Source organism: Grammomys surdaster, unplaced genomic scaffold (assembly GCF_004785775.1).
Source record: "Grammomys surdaster isolate TR1022 unplaced genomic scaffold, NIH_TR_1.0 958, whole genome shotgun sequence".
NCBI lineage: Eukaryota > Metazoa > Chordata > Mammalia > Rodentia > Muridae > Grammomys > Grammomys surdaster.
In genome coordinates this window covers 1,374,086-1,388,517 of record NW_021605377.1, presented here as the reverse complement: position 1 = coordinate 1,388,517, position 14,432 = coordinate 1,374,086, and the positions used below count along the sequence as shown (strand labels likewise).

The following is a 14,432-nucleotide window of genomic DNA, read 5'->3' as shown; positions in this document are numbered from 1 at the left end:
AACCACCCTGTGCTGGTGATGGTCAACTGGAGCTCAAAATTCCTTCCGGGAGCTATTGGAAAGCACTTACTATGCAAGAAACAGTGGTCCTACATTTTGACCCAGTAATTCAATATACTAATTAACTTCTCAGTTCCGAATTTAATGTGATACTATGTCGCCATACTACCCTTGGGCCACTGTGTCTTCAGACACACTGACCTCCATCTTTCTGCCGTACACCACTTCTTTCAACTTGCGGCCTCCCTATCCTCTTTCACCGCTCCTGGGACCCCTTCAGTTTTCACCTTCTATTAGATTTCACGGTTGCCCACTTTCTTTTACCTAAGCCACTCTCTTAGGTGACCTTAACTAGTCCCAGGACTCAACTAGCTCATAGGTAAGAGACAATCTGGCCCAGAACAACTTTCTCCTCATCTTCAGACTCATGTTGCGAAAACTTCAATAGGAATTTTCCTTCAGACAGTCAAAACTTTCTAAGACTTAATTCAGATATTTTGCCGTCTTGAGCCACTGCATATGAGGAGACAATAAAAACTAAGGATGGTCTATATTTACACGGATCAATTATAGCACTCAGTTTCTATACCCAGTCAGAGTTGTCATCCAGCAAATCCTGGATCAGACCAATGAGTTCCTTCTAACACCCTATCGCAGAGGTTAAAACTCTGCAGAACACTTTTATGTATCATTTCAAATAAGCAGAAGCAACTTGAATGTTAAGAATGAGTGTCAAACAGGATGTTCAGCAATGCTAATACATCCACATCACATCATTCGGCCATTAAAATAAGCCTGAAGAAAATATAATGATATGAAAAACACGTTATACAATGTTAAGCTAAATGTAGTATCCACACTTTTTTAAGGAAATTTTTAAGAAAAATGAGTAAGATTCTGGAAGGACAAAAACACTGAGAGACCCTCAAGAAAACAGAAAGGTTGTTGTTTCCCTCATCTTGCTCCACATTAGTAACCCCAGCATCTACTGCTTACACACGGCAAGTCACCAATGTGCTCTACTGACATACACCAAAGCTGCTCTAACTGTCAGTGTTTCGGCAATTACCAAGTGCTACAAGTAAACTTGAGTTTCCCATTACCTGTTCCCTTGTAATGTCAACCAAGCACTCAGGAAAGGGAGCTGACTGTGAAGGTGAAGGAACCTCCGGGCTCGTCTGGGTGGCTTGGGTGACACTGCTTTTTTTCCTCACGTCACTCGTCCCCTGGGGCCGCACCACTGAATCGTTGCTGGCATGGTCTTTGAAATCAGTCCCAGTATTAAACAAGTGAGAATCTGAACAAACAGATAAAATGCTCAGATACAGTTCCAAGTCATCCGACAATCTTTAGAGTTCTATCATGAGGAACTAATTTTAAAATAAGAACGTAACTGTTAGTGTGAGGATAGTAGTTTGTGATAGAGAAATGGGGAAATAAATACAGTAAAACCAAAAGCTTACTCTTTCAAAAGATCCCATGCCAAGAAATTAAAAAATAAGACCAAGATGTGTATGAACAGACACATAACTATCCTGTACAAAATATTAGTAAAGTGAATATACCAACATATAAAAATATAAACTGACCCTAAGCAAGTAGTATGGAATGCAGGATGTCTTACATTAAAAAAAAAAAAAAAACAGTGAAATAACTGTCTGCATCTGCAGAGTACTAGGAGCTTTGGGACTACTTCAAAGCCTGTAGAAAAGGCATTTGAGGACTGGGCATGGAGGCGCATGGCCTTAATCCAGCACTTGGGAGGCAGAGGAAGGTGGATATCTGAGAGATCTAGGACAGCGTGGTCTACATTCGAGTTCAAGGACAGCCAGGGCTATGTAGACAGACTGCCCTGAAAAACCAAAATAGTAAAAAGAAGGCACTTGAAAAATCCTACACCTTACCGTAATAAAGGTACAGATAAATTAGGAACAGAAGGGGAACTTTCTTGGGGTGATAAAGGGTACTTAATGGTACATTTCCTCTGCCAGAATCAGGAACAGGACAAGGATGTCTGTTCCCACAACCTCAATCCTACCCTAAAAGGTCTTAGCCATCACACCTGGGCAGGGAAAGGAAATCAGGAGACTTCAACAGAAAGGAAGGAGTAAGACACTTATAGGTGATATGATCTTGTACACAAAAATACAGAAGGAGTTGGAAAAAAGCAATTAGGGCTGGAGGGGAGGCTCAGCATTTAAGAACACTGTCACTCTTCCGAAATTCCCAGAATCCACACGGTGGCTCACACGTGCCTATGGGACCTGATGCCCTCTTCTGGTGTGCAGATATCCATGCACACAAAACACTGTTTTACATAAATAAATAAATCTAAATAAACAAATAAACAATTGGAACTAGTAACTGCTCAGCAAAGTTGTAGAATTAAAGAAAAACAGTAACATAAAAAATAAACAATATTTATGTACCTACCACCCTATAGAAAGTCTTAAAATGAAATTTAGAAATAATTCCATTAAAATGTCTTCAAAATGGGCACAGGCCCTGTGTTCATCCCACAGAACTACCAAAAAATCTTTTTAGAGAAAACAATACTTCAATTTAAAAAATCAATTTAAAAAAACATATCTTTTGAGCCAGGTACAACTGTGAGTGTCTGTAACCCAACCCTAGAGAGGCAGATAGATGGGAGACTCTTAAGTCCCAGGCTAGCCTGGGTTACAAAAGAAAACAGGTAAAGCAGACTTCACTAAAATCTAATGTGACTGGGCTTCAAACCTACTTAAATTTGAGACTCACTGTACTCTTATTTTATACACGAGTGGCTTGCCTGCATGTGCGCCTGTGTGTGTACAGTGCCTGTGGAAGCCAGAAAAGGGCATTAAGCGCCCCAGACCAGAAGTGGGATTGCTCCTAGGGCCCATGCTCTCTCTGCTCTCAGGCTCTTGGCCTCAGTAACAGTATCAGCCTATCTCATGCAATGGGTTTTAAATCCAATTAGAAAGTGACTGGTTACTGCCATACCATTAATGTTACTCCTGCAACAATGGGCATATCGTGCAAGGATGTTGTTACTGTAGCTCACAGGGTCTGCAGCTGGATTAGATAGATGTGTGCCCAGCACTGTCCGGCACTATGGATGCCAGCTAGGAGGGGTGAAGCTTCCAGTACAGTGTCAGTTCAAACTCTCCACTGTCTATGCCACAAATATACAGTGTCTTCAGATCTAACCTTCAAAATGTGGACAGTAACCAAATTGGTTACATTATATTAGTATTGTGCTGTATTGTTTAGGTAGACTGTGGAACTCCACTGGCCAAGAACTCAAGATGTAACCCATTCTGGGAGATTTATTTGGTTAATACATTATGCATAGCTGGGGTACTGTCTTTCTCATTCTATGGTGACTATATGTAAATTCTTTTCTATGTGTAAATATTTTAGAAGCCTTCTACACTAGGTCACCTGACTTCCCAGAAGCCTTTAGTGTTAGTTATCTCCGCTCCGTACCCCTCCCCCAGACTGCCCTCCCATCCCCATTAGCCCTCTCATTTCAGCTCTCCTTTATCCTTTTATAGCCAGGGGAAGAACTGGCCCTGACTAGCTACCTAACCTCTGTGTGATTCTCAATCAAACAGTTGCATCCAGAGCATAAAAGCTAACATCCATATACAGAAGATGCACACAGGCTTTGTCTCCCTGGGCCCCCGTTACCTCACACAGGGTATTTGTTTCTATCTCCATCCATTTCCCTATGTATCTCATAATTTTATTTTTCGTAGCAGTTGAACAGTTGTGTACTCCAAGTGTTCCTGGTGGGAGGGGGGGGCAGGGAAGAACAGAGAGCTCCTGCCTTGCAGGCCAGGCAGCCTGAAGTACACATGATAATGGACAAAGAGACTCTGCCTCAAACAAGGTGGAAGGTGAGAATGAACTGATACCCAAAGTTTCCCTCTGATGTCCATATGTTCACTGAGGCATAAAGTACACACACACACGCACACGCACATGCACATGCATGCACACAGAGAGAGGGTGGGGGGAAAAAACATAAAACCACAAACGCCTTTCCTATTTTCATTCCAGACACATGCGCAGCCCAGGTATGAAGCTAACTACTGATGAGTTACTGCAGGGTTACACACAGATCCTGTAGACTGATGTGGCGAAAGCATTCCCCAATTGTCACTACTGAAAAGCCATGTACAGTAACAGTAAGTGACAGAACCAACAGCACGTGACAGTGTTGCGCCGACACACTGGGTGCTCACGGGCATCGTTTTCAGGGTACCTCTGATGTGGAAAGAGCCATCATCGTTCCTCTCCACCACGAGATGATCAATATGCACAGTCACGGGACTTGGCTGGAGGGACACTGTGCTACCCCGGGGACTGTCATCCTACAGGTAAGGAGAAAATATTGGCATGTTCTTATAAAAATGAATGAAAATATTGAAACAGTCAACTTGAATAAACATATGTTATAGATTTATATAAATGCCTCTAGTTACTATGTCAAAAAAATTGCCTGCACTATTTTTCCTTTCTGAAAAGGATCTCTGTAGCATTCACTGTTAATATTAGTCACTTGATTTCATAAATTCTGACAGAGGACATAGTTTAGACACAAATCAAAGTCCAGAAAGGGTAGTGTGAACACTTATGAAAACTGAGCTGCTAACGTACTTTCAAGTGTATCTGCGTGTTAGACACTTGGATCTTCATGGGCATCACTGTTGCTACAGTTTCATCCTCCAGGAAGTGTTGAATATTCAAAAGGGAAGACGCGAGAAACTCAGTGGTAAAGTTCTCTATGTGGCATTGGAGAAATCCATTTTTTTCTGCAAGCAAAGAGTGTACGACAGCACCTGGCCCACTTTCAAACCTCAGAGAAATCTCAGGAGAGGATTTAGGATGAATTATAGCTTTCGGGTCAGAACCTGAGAAATAAACATGAAAAATCATAACTTTGTAACTAACACTACCAAAAAAGGACATTGTATGCCATTAAGATTATAGTAAAAAATATCAGACACTGCATATTAAAGAAATCTACAAAACAGCTTTAATATTTACTCCTAATTTAAATGACTCTACATTATAAATAAAATATATCATAAATATCATAATTTCACTTTTTCTCTGCAACTTTCAAATACACTACTGGCAATTTTTCTATATGTTTTTCTTTTTTCATAATAGGGGAAATTCATGATGAACTCTGATAGGATACACACTTGAGATTCAAGACCCACGTGAGTACCCGGCTATGTCTCTGTAAGGAGACAGGAACTGTGGTGATGTGAGTCTCGCGTGTGCTCTGCACCTCCCTCATTAAACTAGGGTCTTCAACAATGTGAAAGCCTATAGAACACATGCCATTGAAACATTCCCGAAGAACACGTAAAACTGAAACTATAGTAAAGAATATCTAATTTGTATGTAATTGCATTTAGTTAAGACCTTGTTCTAAGTAAGAATTTGAGTTGGTTTACGGAGGTAAACACCAACATATAAAAATAAATGTTTAAACTTCAACAGAAGTCTTATACTATATGCAATGAAGTCTTATACTATATGCAATGTAAAGGAAAGGCTGATATCAATTATCTAGGAATAGAAACTAGTGGAATATTATACTTATTTATTTTATTCCAACTAACATCACAGTAAACAGCAAGGAGACCCCACAAGGAGACCCCACATAAGGGACAGGAAGGTAAAGGCAATCTCCAGTGGCTTCTGTTTTCAATCAGTCAAGATTAAGTATTTTGGATACAAAGACTAAAAACGGCCTGGAGTCATTTTTAAAATGTCACTTACTCTTCTCCCGTACAACACATCCTGACTGCAGCTTCTCATCTCTCTCTCCTCCCATCCCTCCCTACTTCCCCTCTCCCCTTCAGAAAAGAGCAGGCCTTCCAAGGATATCAACCAAACACGGCATAACAAGACACAGTAAGACTAGGCATAAACCCTCACATCAAGGCTGGGTGAGGCATCCCATTAGGAAAAAAAGGGTCTGGAGCAGGCAAGAGTCAAAGACATCCAAACTTCCACTGTTAGGGTTCCCACAAAAACCCCAAGCTAAACAACCACAGCAAGTATGCAGCAGGCCTAGCACAGACCCATGCAGGCTGGGATAGCTGCGCCGGTCTGTGTGAGCCCCTGTGAGCCCTGCTTGGTTATGTTTCCTTCCACCTCCCAGGATAAGAAGTGACAGCATGCTTTCTGATACTATGCCAAAATGTATTACTTTCTATACATTATGTATTGTATAGAATTCTATGCACATAGGAAAAAAAAGTCACTGACATTGTATTCAATATGGTCTCCTGGGAGCTGAGTCATAGTGAGAACAAGACTATTAGTGAGCTGTGTATAGAACATAAAATACATTTAAACATACTTAAGCATTCTGTGTGAAACGTGGTTTAAGAAAAACCTTACCAATTGGCCGGTTACCAAGGTAATGCCGCAGACTGACATTGCCTAACTGACTTGGTGTCACCTGGTTCACCTGAAGACAGACTTCTGTATCTTCTCCTCGGATGTCAATTTCCCCATTAACGCCAGTGATTTTAAACACCACAACTGACATCTGTCAATGGTTGTATAAATACAGTTAGTACCTTGTGTAATTAAAAAAAAAAATTAAATAAATAATAAGGAAATATTAACCTCAACAAATACAGTTCTCACTTATCAGTCAAGCTACCCTTGGGGCCCACAGAGCCTGGCTATTGCCCTCTATTGCTTGAGTGTCCCATGGACTACTTTCCACGGGACAGGGCAATACCACGAGTATAGCACCAAGCGGTTTCACCAGCCTCTCAGAACCTGTCTAACGTTACCTAGAGGCTGTGTGCAAGGAATCTATGAAACATAACCGACTTTGGGTTTAGAAGGGGGTTCCAGGTCCAAGATATCACATATGATGAAAAAGTTCCAAATCCACAAAATTCTTAAGTCCAAAACTACTTCTGGAACCAAGAATTTTGGACAAAGAATGTTCAGTCTTTGTAGAAAATCTCCAGGGGCTTTTGTTTTTAATCAGTAAAGAGAAAATATTTGGTTACAAAGACTAATAATATGACATGTCCATATGAATGGATGTTCACTACAAGTAGGGTACGACTACATTTTTTTCAGAAAATTTCCCTTTAATCCCAGCACTTGGGAGGCAGAGGCAGGAGGATTTCTGAGTTCGAGGCCAGCCTGGTCTACAGAGTGAGTTCCAGGACAGCCAGGACTACACAGAGAAACCCTGTCTCAAAAAACAAAAAAAAAAAAAAAACAAAAAAGAAAAGAAAAGAAAATTTCCCTTGTGTCGGCAAGGTTTAAAAGAAACTAGCATCCTGTTTCCTTTGTAGAAGGACCCTTACTGTAAGGGCTGGCTGCCATCTGAGCTGTTAAACTTTTAAAAAGTTTACACAAAAGAAACTAAAATATTGGTCAAAATATGAATGGGAGAGAAGACAGTAAAAAATGAACAGACTAGACTACTCCCCTCCCTTCTTCAATACAAACAAACAGACTTAAAAGTAAAACATAGGAATAGCCAGGTGGCTAAGAGAAAGAACTGTCCAGAGCAGAAGCAGTGAGTAGATCATTCTGTATCTGAGTGGCCATCTTATAAATGAAGTTCCTCAGACACGCATGCACCAAGCACAAAGGACGGGTGGTATTTCTTCCCACAGAGCTCTAGACTGTTACCAAATCATCGCGGTTCTCCTGTGTACCCTCTGAGTTGGTGCTGACAGCATCTGGCGAGGCTTCCCCACAATCCTGTACATTTGTGGTGTTCACACTCTCTGCTGGGCTCTGGCAACTTGCATTTGAGTTCCTTTTCATTGCTGAAATAACACAAAGGTAAATTAACAAACTAAGATCTGTTTATACATGTTCCAGCAATGTTTACATCTATCGAAAAATGGACTAGACCCTTTAGTGCTTTCAAGCAAAGCCTGTTTAAATACCTCTAAGTAAACAGAGTCAAATTACGGCCCCTTAGCAAATGAGAAATGACTTCCTATAGTGAAATGCCGGAGATACTGTGCTGACTAGATTTATGTCAACTTGACACAAACTACAGTCATCTAGAGGAGAAAAACCTCAACTGAGCAAATGCCTCTACCAGATCTGGCTGGGGACCAGCCTGGAGAGCATGTTCTTAATTAGCAATTGATAGGGGAGGGCCCAGGGCATTATGGGTCATGCCATTCCTGGGCTGGTGGTCCTGGGTTCTGTACAAAAGCAGGCTGAGCAAGCCATGAGAAGCAAGCCAGTAAACAGCACCACTCCATGGCCTCTGCATCAGCTTCTGTCTACAGGTTCCTGCCCTATTTTGAGTTCCTGCCCTGACTTCCTCCAGCGATGATCTACATCTGGAAGTGTGAGCCAAGTAAAATGTTAGTCACCAACTTGCTTTTGGTTATGTTTTGTTGCAGCAACAGAAACCCTAACTAAGTCAGATACTAATGCCCTAAATGAAATAAACTAACAATGACAGCGATAATCAGAATGAGCTGACAAGCAAACGTTCTCCTGCTGGGTGACACTGCTGTAATGGGGAAGTCTGTCAGCCTCACATCTCCCCCTCCACACACCGCACAGATCCAGCCTGAGTCCCTCCTCTCTCTTCTCCCTATCCTACAGCAACGCCCAATCATCTCTTACACGAATTGAATGCCCTGTGACTGATCTCCATTATTTTCTAGCTCCCTCAAGCTATCTATGAGAAAAGGAATAAGATCATTAATTTTTCTGTCTGTCACAGATTAATACTGTAAAATGCCATAAAAGAACTAAAACTCTGATGAAGTCCAAGACGCAAAAACTATATGCCCCACTCAGCACTGTGTTTACTACCGTGTAACCAAGTGGCTTCTACCCTACCCTTGGCAGTACAGAAGGTTCAGGAAGTTATCCACCAGATGTGGCGCCAGAGAAGGTGTATGTGGTGGCAACTGTGGTGTATGATGTTAACAGAACATTTCAGAGTCTTTCTCATAGTCCAGGGATAAGATGTCTATGATGATTTTTGCTAAACTGTACAGAAGTAAAACAGCTCTCCAGACACAAATATAACACAGTGAAACAGAAAAACACTCATCACAGTAAACTGAGACCTGATAACAGCAAGGTGCCTCAGAGGGTAAAGGCCACTATGGCTGATAACTTGAGTGTGACTCCTGGAACCCACACAGTGGAGGGAGAGAAGCAGCTCCTGCAGGTTGCCCTCTGACCTCTACATTCATGCATGGAATATGTGTGCTGCCTTGCCCCACACATTCCAACACACAGATGAATGTAATTTCTTGAAAAAGAACCAAAGGAAGGAAAAAGGACAGGTAGGAAAATTTTCAAACTGAGGTCAAGTAATAACGAACATTTTCAAAACGGATTGAGAATTCTAAATCTCACAGTCTTAAAGTAATGAGAGGTTCCTGAGATTAAACTGCAAAATAATATGATCAAATTTTTACTGGGGGAGTAATATCTTTCAAGGGATGAAAAACAATGCAAATGAACAGAAGCATGAGGAGACCCGTTAGTAAAAGAGCAGCCACTAGGAAGTCACAGCTAGGAGGACAGGGCTGAACGTACAGAACTGAGTCATTTTGTCTGTCTGATGTCATTCATCACTGTGGGGTATAACTTCTCGTAAGAGCACTTGTATCTAGGGAGAACTCCTCCAAGCGCTGACTTACCCTTCCCCAGCAGCACGTGACTATCGCTTCCATCACTCTCCAGCTGCTCTTCCAACCCCATACTGTCCAGGGAAAGGGTGTCCAGGGAGATCTGGGAGGCGCTCCTCTTCATGTTCTTGTAGGAAACAGAGAGTGGAGCTGGGGTGGGTGGGCAACGTTCCTTAGATTTAACACTGTTAGCAAACAAAATTAATGGAAAATTACCCCAGGTATAGAAAAGGGCTTCACCTCCCACTCTTAGTAGCAGTGGGGAGAGGAAATGCCCCTGGAATCCCAGCACTGGGGAGGCAGAGGCAAAAGGAGCACTGGAGTCCTAGCCCAGCCAGACCACAGCAAGCCACAGGCCCGGTAAGGAAGACAGCCTGTAGCTGTTAGCATATCACATAGCATCCCCAAACTACTAAGTGCTAAAAAGTATACCAAAACATACAAGCTCAAGGGCTTTCTCAGATTCTGAAAATACTCTTTTAATCCTAACAATGCCACATTTTGTCGTGAAGTTTTCTGCTCCCAAACAAAACTAACAAACAAATCAAAGAAATAACAAAACTAAAACCACTTCTATTCCTACTGCATCATTACCTTAAAGATGGCTGGGGTTTAAGTGCTCTGGCTGTGGGGGCCTCTTCTTTACAACTCTCCAGGTTCTCAGAGAGTGGAGCTGCTTCAGAAAGGAACTCTTCAGCTCTGAAGATGGAGTGTATGGTTTCATTTCCCTTACCAGTTACAGTATTTGAAGGTGTGTTTTGGTTGCTGCCGTTATCCAGGGAAAGCATAGTTGAGACACCTCTGTAGTTTAAGACACTATCTGAGTCTGTGCAAGCCACATCCTTTGTGTGACACACTTCTGAGGTCATTTCTCCTGAGCCACTCTTGTAAGCAAGTCCACTACTTTCATCTTCACTGATTTTCCCTAAATGTTTATCTGATAAATAGTCTAGAAAAGAAGTGCCTTTTTGCAGGTTTGTGTCACTGGCTGATTTAAAAAGCACAGGATCCTTTAAAGGGGCATGGCTAAGGTCAACACTCATGGACCTGTTGTCTGACATATGATTGAGAGTAGCATTTCTAATTCGATGTATACCACTACCACCTTGTTTTCTCTTTGAAGATAAAAAACCCCCATTTTCTGCTGGCAGGAAGTCAGGAAGCAGCGGGCTCCCGCTCTCAGAAGCAGGAGAGCGCAGAGTGCTCGTGTGATTCACTGGATGAAGCAGCAGGGCAAGCTCCGCACTCCGAAGTAAAACTCCAACGCAAACTGAAGTCTGGGTAGCAGGGCTGCCAGTCACAGCTTCTACATCCTTCCGCAAGGTATCCAAAAGCAGAACGAGAGACTCGTGTATGAAAAGCAGCAGTAGATATTGGTAGTGATTGATCTGCATACTGACATGTTTATGAACTCGGACCAGGATGTGAACATCCGCATCTGAAGACGAAGAGGAAAATCTTAAAAAGGCGTCCGATGAAGGTCTCTGACCACCATTGGTCAAAGGCTCAGACTCTGTACTGTAATACTCCTTCAAGAGTTTCTTCCTCTTCATTCGGCCAGCCAGATCACTGGATTCACTTTGTGAGGTATTAAGGGTCACTTGATCACAAGTCTGAAACTCTTTCTGTAACTCTGCGTATCTTGTTGGCTGACAAATCCAGATAGACAGAGGAAAAGCGTCTATAAAGCTTATTGGCCGCCCCTTCCCGCTTTTCATCCCTTCATAGTCTATCCAAAACTGGGAGAAGTACACCGCCCACACATCGGTGGCAGCAGACATTTTAAGAGTGTTTTTATTCAATTTAGGGATAATAGTCCCTTTATAAACCTCATGCATTTTGGTATCTTGTTCATGGGCATGTCTCTGGAAGATCGGATGTAGAAGATTAAAACTGTCACAAGATTTGGGGAATCTAGTATAAGTTTTGCTAAAAAAGTCACAATCTTTAAAGTCTTGAAACAAAGCTTCTAGATCAGAATGCCGGCAGTTTGGACAGTGCCTGGTGTTGGTGGCTATCATTTCGGAGCTCTGAATAGACACCGTGTGAGGCTGATCTTGATGGCAGCCTGGCTTCACTTCAGAAGGAATGACAAACTGGAAGGGAAAACAATTTAGTTCAATACACAAATCCCTACATCCTGAAAATACAAAAGACTTGGTATTATTTTTATTCTTTCCTCTACAGATATAAATCACAACTTATCCTTCCGTTGAGTCTTCTAATAAATTCAGTAAGAGATGGCTAATGAATTAACCACTGAAGAAGACACTGTGTGAGATGTCACGTGTATTAACAATGTTCATGATTTGTATTTAATCATGCAATAATCAGAAAATAAAAATACAGGTATGGGGACTGGAGAGATAGCTAAGAGCACTGACTGCTCTTCCAGAGGCCCTGAGTTCAATTCCCAGCAACCACATGGTGGCTCACAAGCATCTGTAATGGGATACAATGCCCTCGTCTGGTGTGTCTGAAGACAGAAACAGTGTACTCACATATAAACAAATAAATAATTCTTTAAAAAAAATACAGGTATGGAGGATGTAGCTCACTGATAAAAATGCATGCTATAATATACAAGGCTTTAGATTTGACATCCAGCACCACAGTACACAAATGAATAAATAGATAAACAAATAGATGCATTTCTAAAAACTTACTAAATCTTTGAGTACACAGAAGAAAAGTACTAAGTGTGAAAAGGCGATATTCGCTATTTTTGTTAAGCTATTTTTTAAGTCCAAGTATTCTAAGAGACGTCTGAAAGAATGACAACAACTGCACAGACAGATGTCACCCAACGCGGTGTTCTGGGCTGCATGTGAGCACACAGCTGTAATCATAGCACTCTGGAGAAACAGGCAGGGGTCTGCTGAGACAGGAAGAGTAAGATGATAGGTCAGACTTACTGACATACTTCTCAAGGGTGAACTGAATCGTTTGAGTGCTCCTGGCAAAGGTAGTTTCTGGGTACTGCGCATGCCCAGAAAATATAATGATCATTGCTGAGTTCTGTGTCAGCACTGTTGTAGATCATCTCCCTTCAGAAGACTTTTCCTTATGCTGGGAAATGTGGAATATTGTCTGCACAATGTTTTTAAAAGAGGCTACAGCACATAATCTATCAACAATGGATCCTGCAATAGATTTTCAGTTATGTCCACCACATCTTATTCTATTTACTAAAATGTGTTGTCGCTTAATCTTTTCCCTTTAAAAACAAGATAATACACAGATCAGATTAGTGACTATTTACTTAAAATACAAAGCAACTTTTTTGCTAACTTTGGATCTAATAATGGAATAATGTAAACAAATGCAACTCATACAATGTAAAAACTTTGTTGTATACTTAACCTTTTCTAGAAGAAAAACTTGTATAAACCCTATAGCAGGACCAAAAAGGACTAAAGAATTTTTAAAACTGTTTTTGTGACAGTTATTTGTTTATTTGCTGTTACAGGAAGCATGTGGAAGTCAAAGGATAACGTGCAGGAGTCAGTTTTCCTTCGATAATGTGGGAGCTGGAGACTGAACTCAGATAATCAGGCTTGACTACCAGCCCCCTTTACCCACTGTGCCATCTCGCTAAAGATTTGCATTTTATTGCTATCTCTTACTTTCAAATGAACAGAAGTTAGAAAAAAATTAAAATCATAAATACACAAAGGTGGGAGAAGCAATCTCTTAGATTTCCTATAGTTGAGATTCAAAATTCAATCTTAAATTTTACCATAAAATTAAGATTATAATTAAGCTTATTCACATTTGAACAGCATGTTATATCCTGGAATCATAACAGTTAGTCAGTTTCGTTTCTATAAAAATGGCTTTGGTCTCAGCTGGGTGTGGTGCCACATGCCTTTAAACCTAGCACTCAGGAGGCCGAAGCAGGTGGTTGAAGCTCTGTGAGCTCCAGGTCTGGTGTATTCATTCTCTCTCTTTCTCTTTCTCTCTGTCTCTCTCTCTGTCTCTCTCTCTTTCTCTCTTTCTCTCTTTCTCTGTCTCTCTCTCTCTCTCTCTGTCTCTCTGTCTCTCTGTCTCTCTGTCTCTCTCTCTCTCTCTCTCTCTCTCCCCTCTCCCCTCTCCCCTCTCTCTCCTCCTCTCTCCTCTCCCCTCTCCCCTCTCTCTCCTCCTCTCTCCTCTCTCCTCTCCTCCTCTCTCCTCTCTCCTCCTCTCTCCTCTCCTAATCTCTCCTCTCTCCTCTCTCTCTCTCTCCTCTCTCCTCTCCCCTCTCTCTCCTCCTCTCTCCTCTCCTCCTCTCTCCTCTCCTCCTCTCTCCTCTCCTCCTCTCTCCTCTCCTCCTCCTCTCTCCTCTCTCTCTCCTCCCTCCTCTCTTCTCTTTCCACTCTCTCTCCTCTCTCCTCTCCTCCTCTCTCCTCCCTCCTCTCTCCTCTCCTCCTCTCCTCCTCCTCTCTCTCTCTCCTCTCTTCTCTTTCCACTCTCTCTCCTCTCTCCTCTCCTCCTCTCTCCTCCCTCCTCTCCTCCTCTCTCTCCTCTCTCCTCTCCTCCTCTCTCTCTCTCCTCTCTCCTCTCCTCCTCTCTCTCTCCTCTCCTCCTCTCTCCTCTCTCCTCTATTCTCTCTCTCCTCTCCTCCTCTCTCCTCTCTCCTCTCTCTCTCTCCTCTCCTCCTCTCCTCCTCTCTCCTCTCCTCCTCTCTCCTCTCCTCCTCTCTCCTCTCTCTCTCTCCTCTCTCTTCTCTCCTCTCCTCCTCTCTCCTCTCTCTCTCCTCTCCTCCTCTCTCCTCTCTCCTCTCCTCCTCTC

The 14,432-nt window shown here is 42.2% G+C and overlaps 1 protein-coding gene across 1 annotated transcript in view; it reads right to left on the bottom strand.

Moving 5' to 3' along the window:
• The window catches only part of Uhrf1bp1l (UHRF1 binding protein 1 like), a 72,545-nt gene that overhangs the window by 2,100 nt on the left and 56,013 nt on the right, over positions 1 to 14,432 (bottom strand). The window contains exons 14-20 of the mRNA XM_028783032.1: positions 10,257 to 11,758; positions 9,675 to 9,847; positions 7,678 to 7,817; positions 6,412 to 6,562; positions 4,648 to 4,901; positions 4,253 to 4,361; positions 1,104 to 1,297 (exon numbers count right to left, since the gene is read on the bottom strand). Coding sequence (XP_028638865.1) covers positions 1,104 to 1,297; positions 4,253 to 4,361; positions 4,648 to 4,901; positions 6,412 to 6,562; positions 7,678 to 7,817; positions 9,675 to 9,847; positions 10,257 to 11,758 — 2,523 coding nt within the window. The remainder of the gene's footprint in view (positions 1 to 1,103; positions 1,298 to 4,252; positions 4,362 to 4,647; positions 4,902 to 6,411; positions 6,563 to 7,677; positions 7,818 to 9,674; positions 9,848 to 10,256; positions 11,759 to 14,432) is intronic.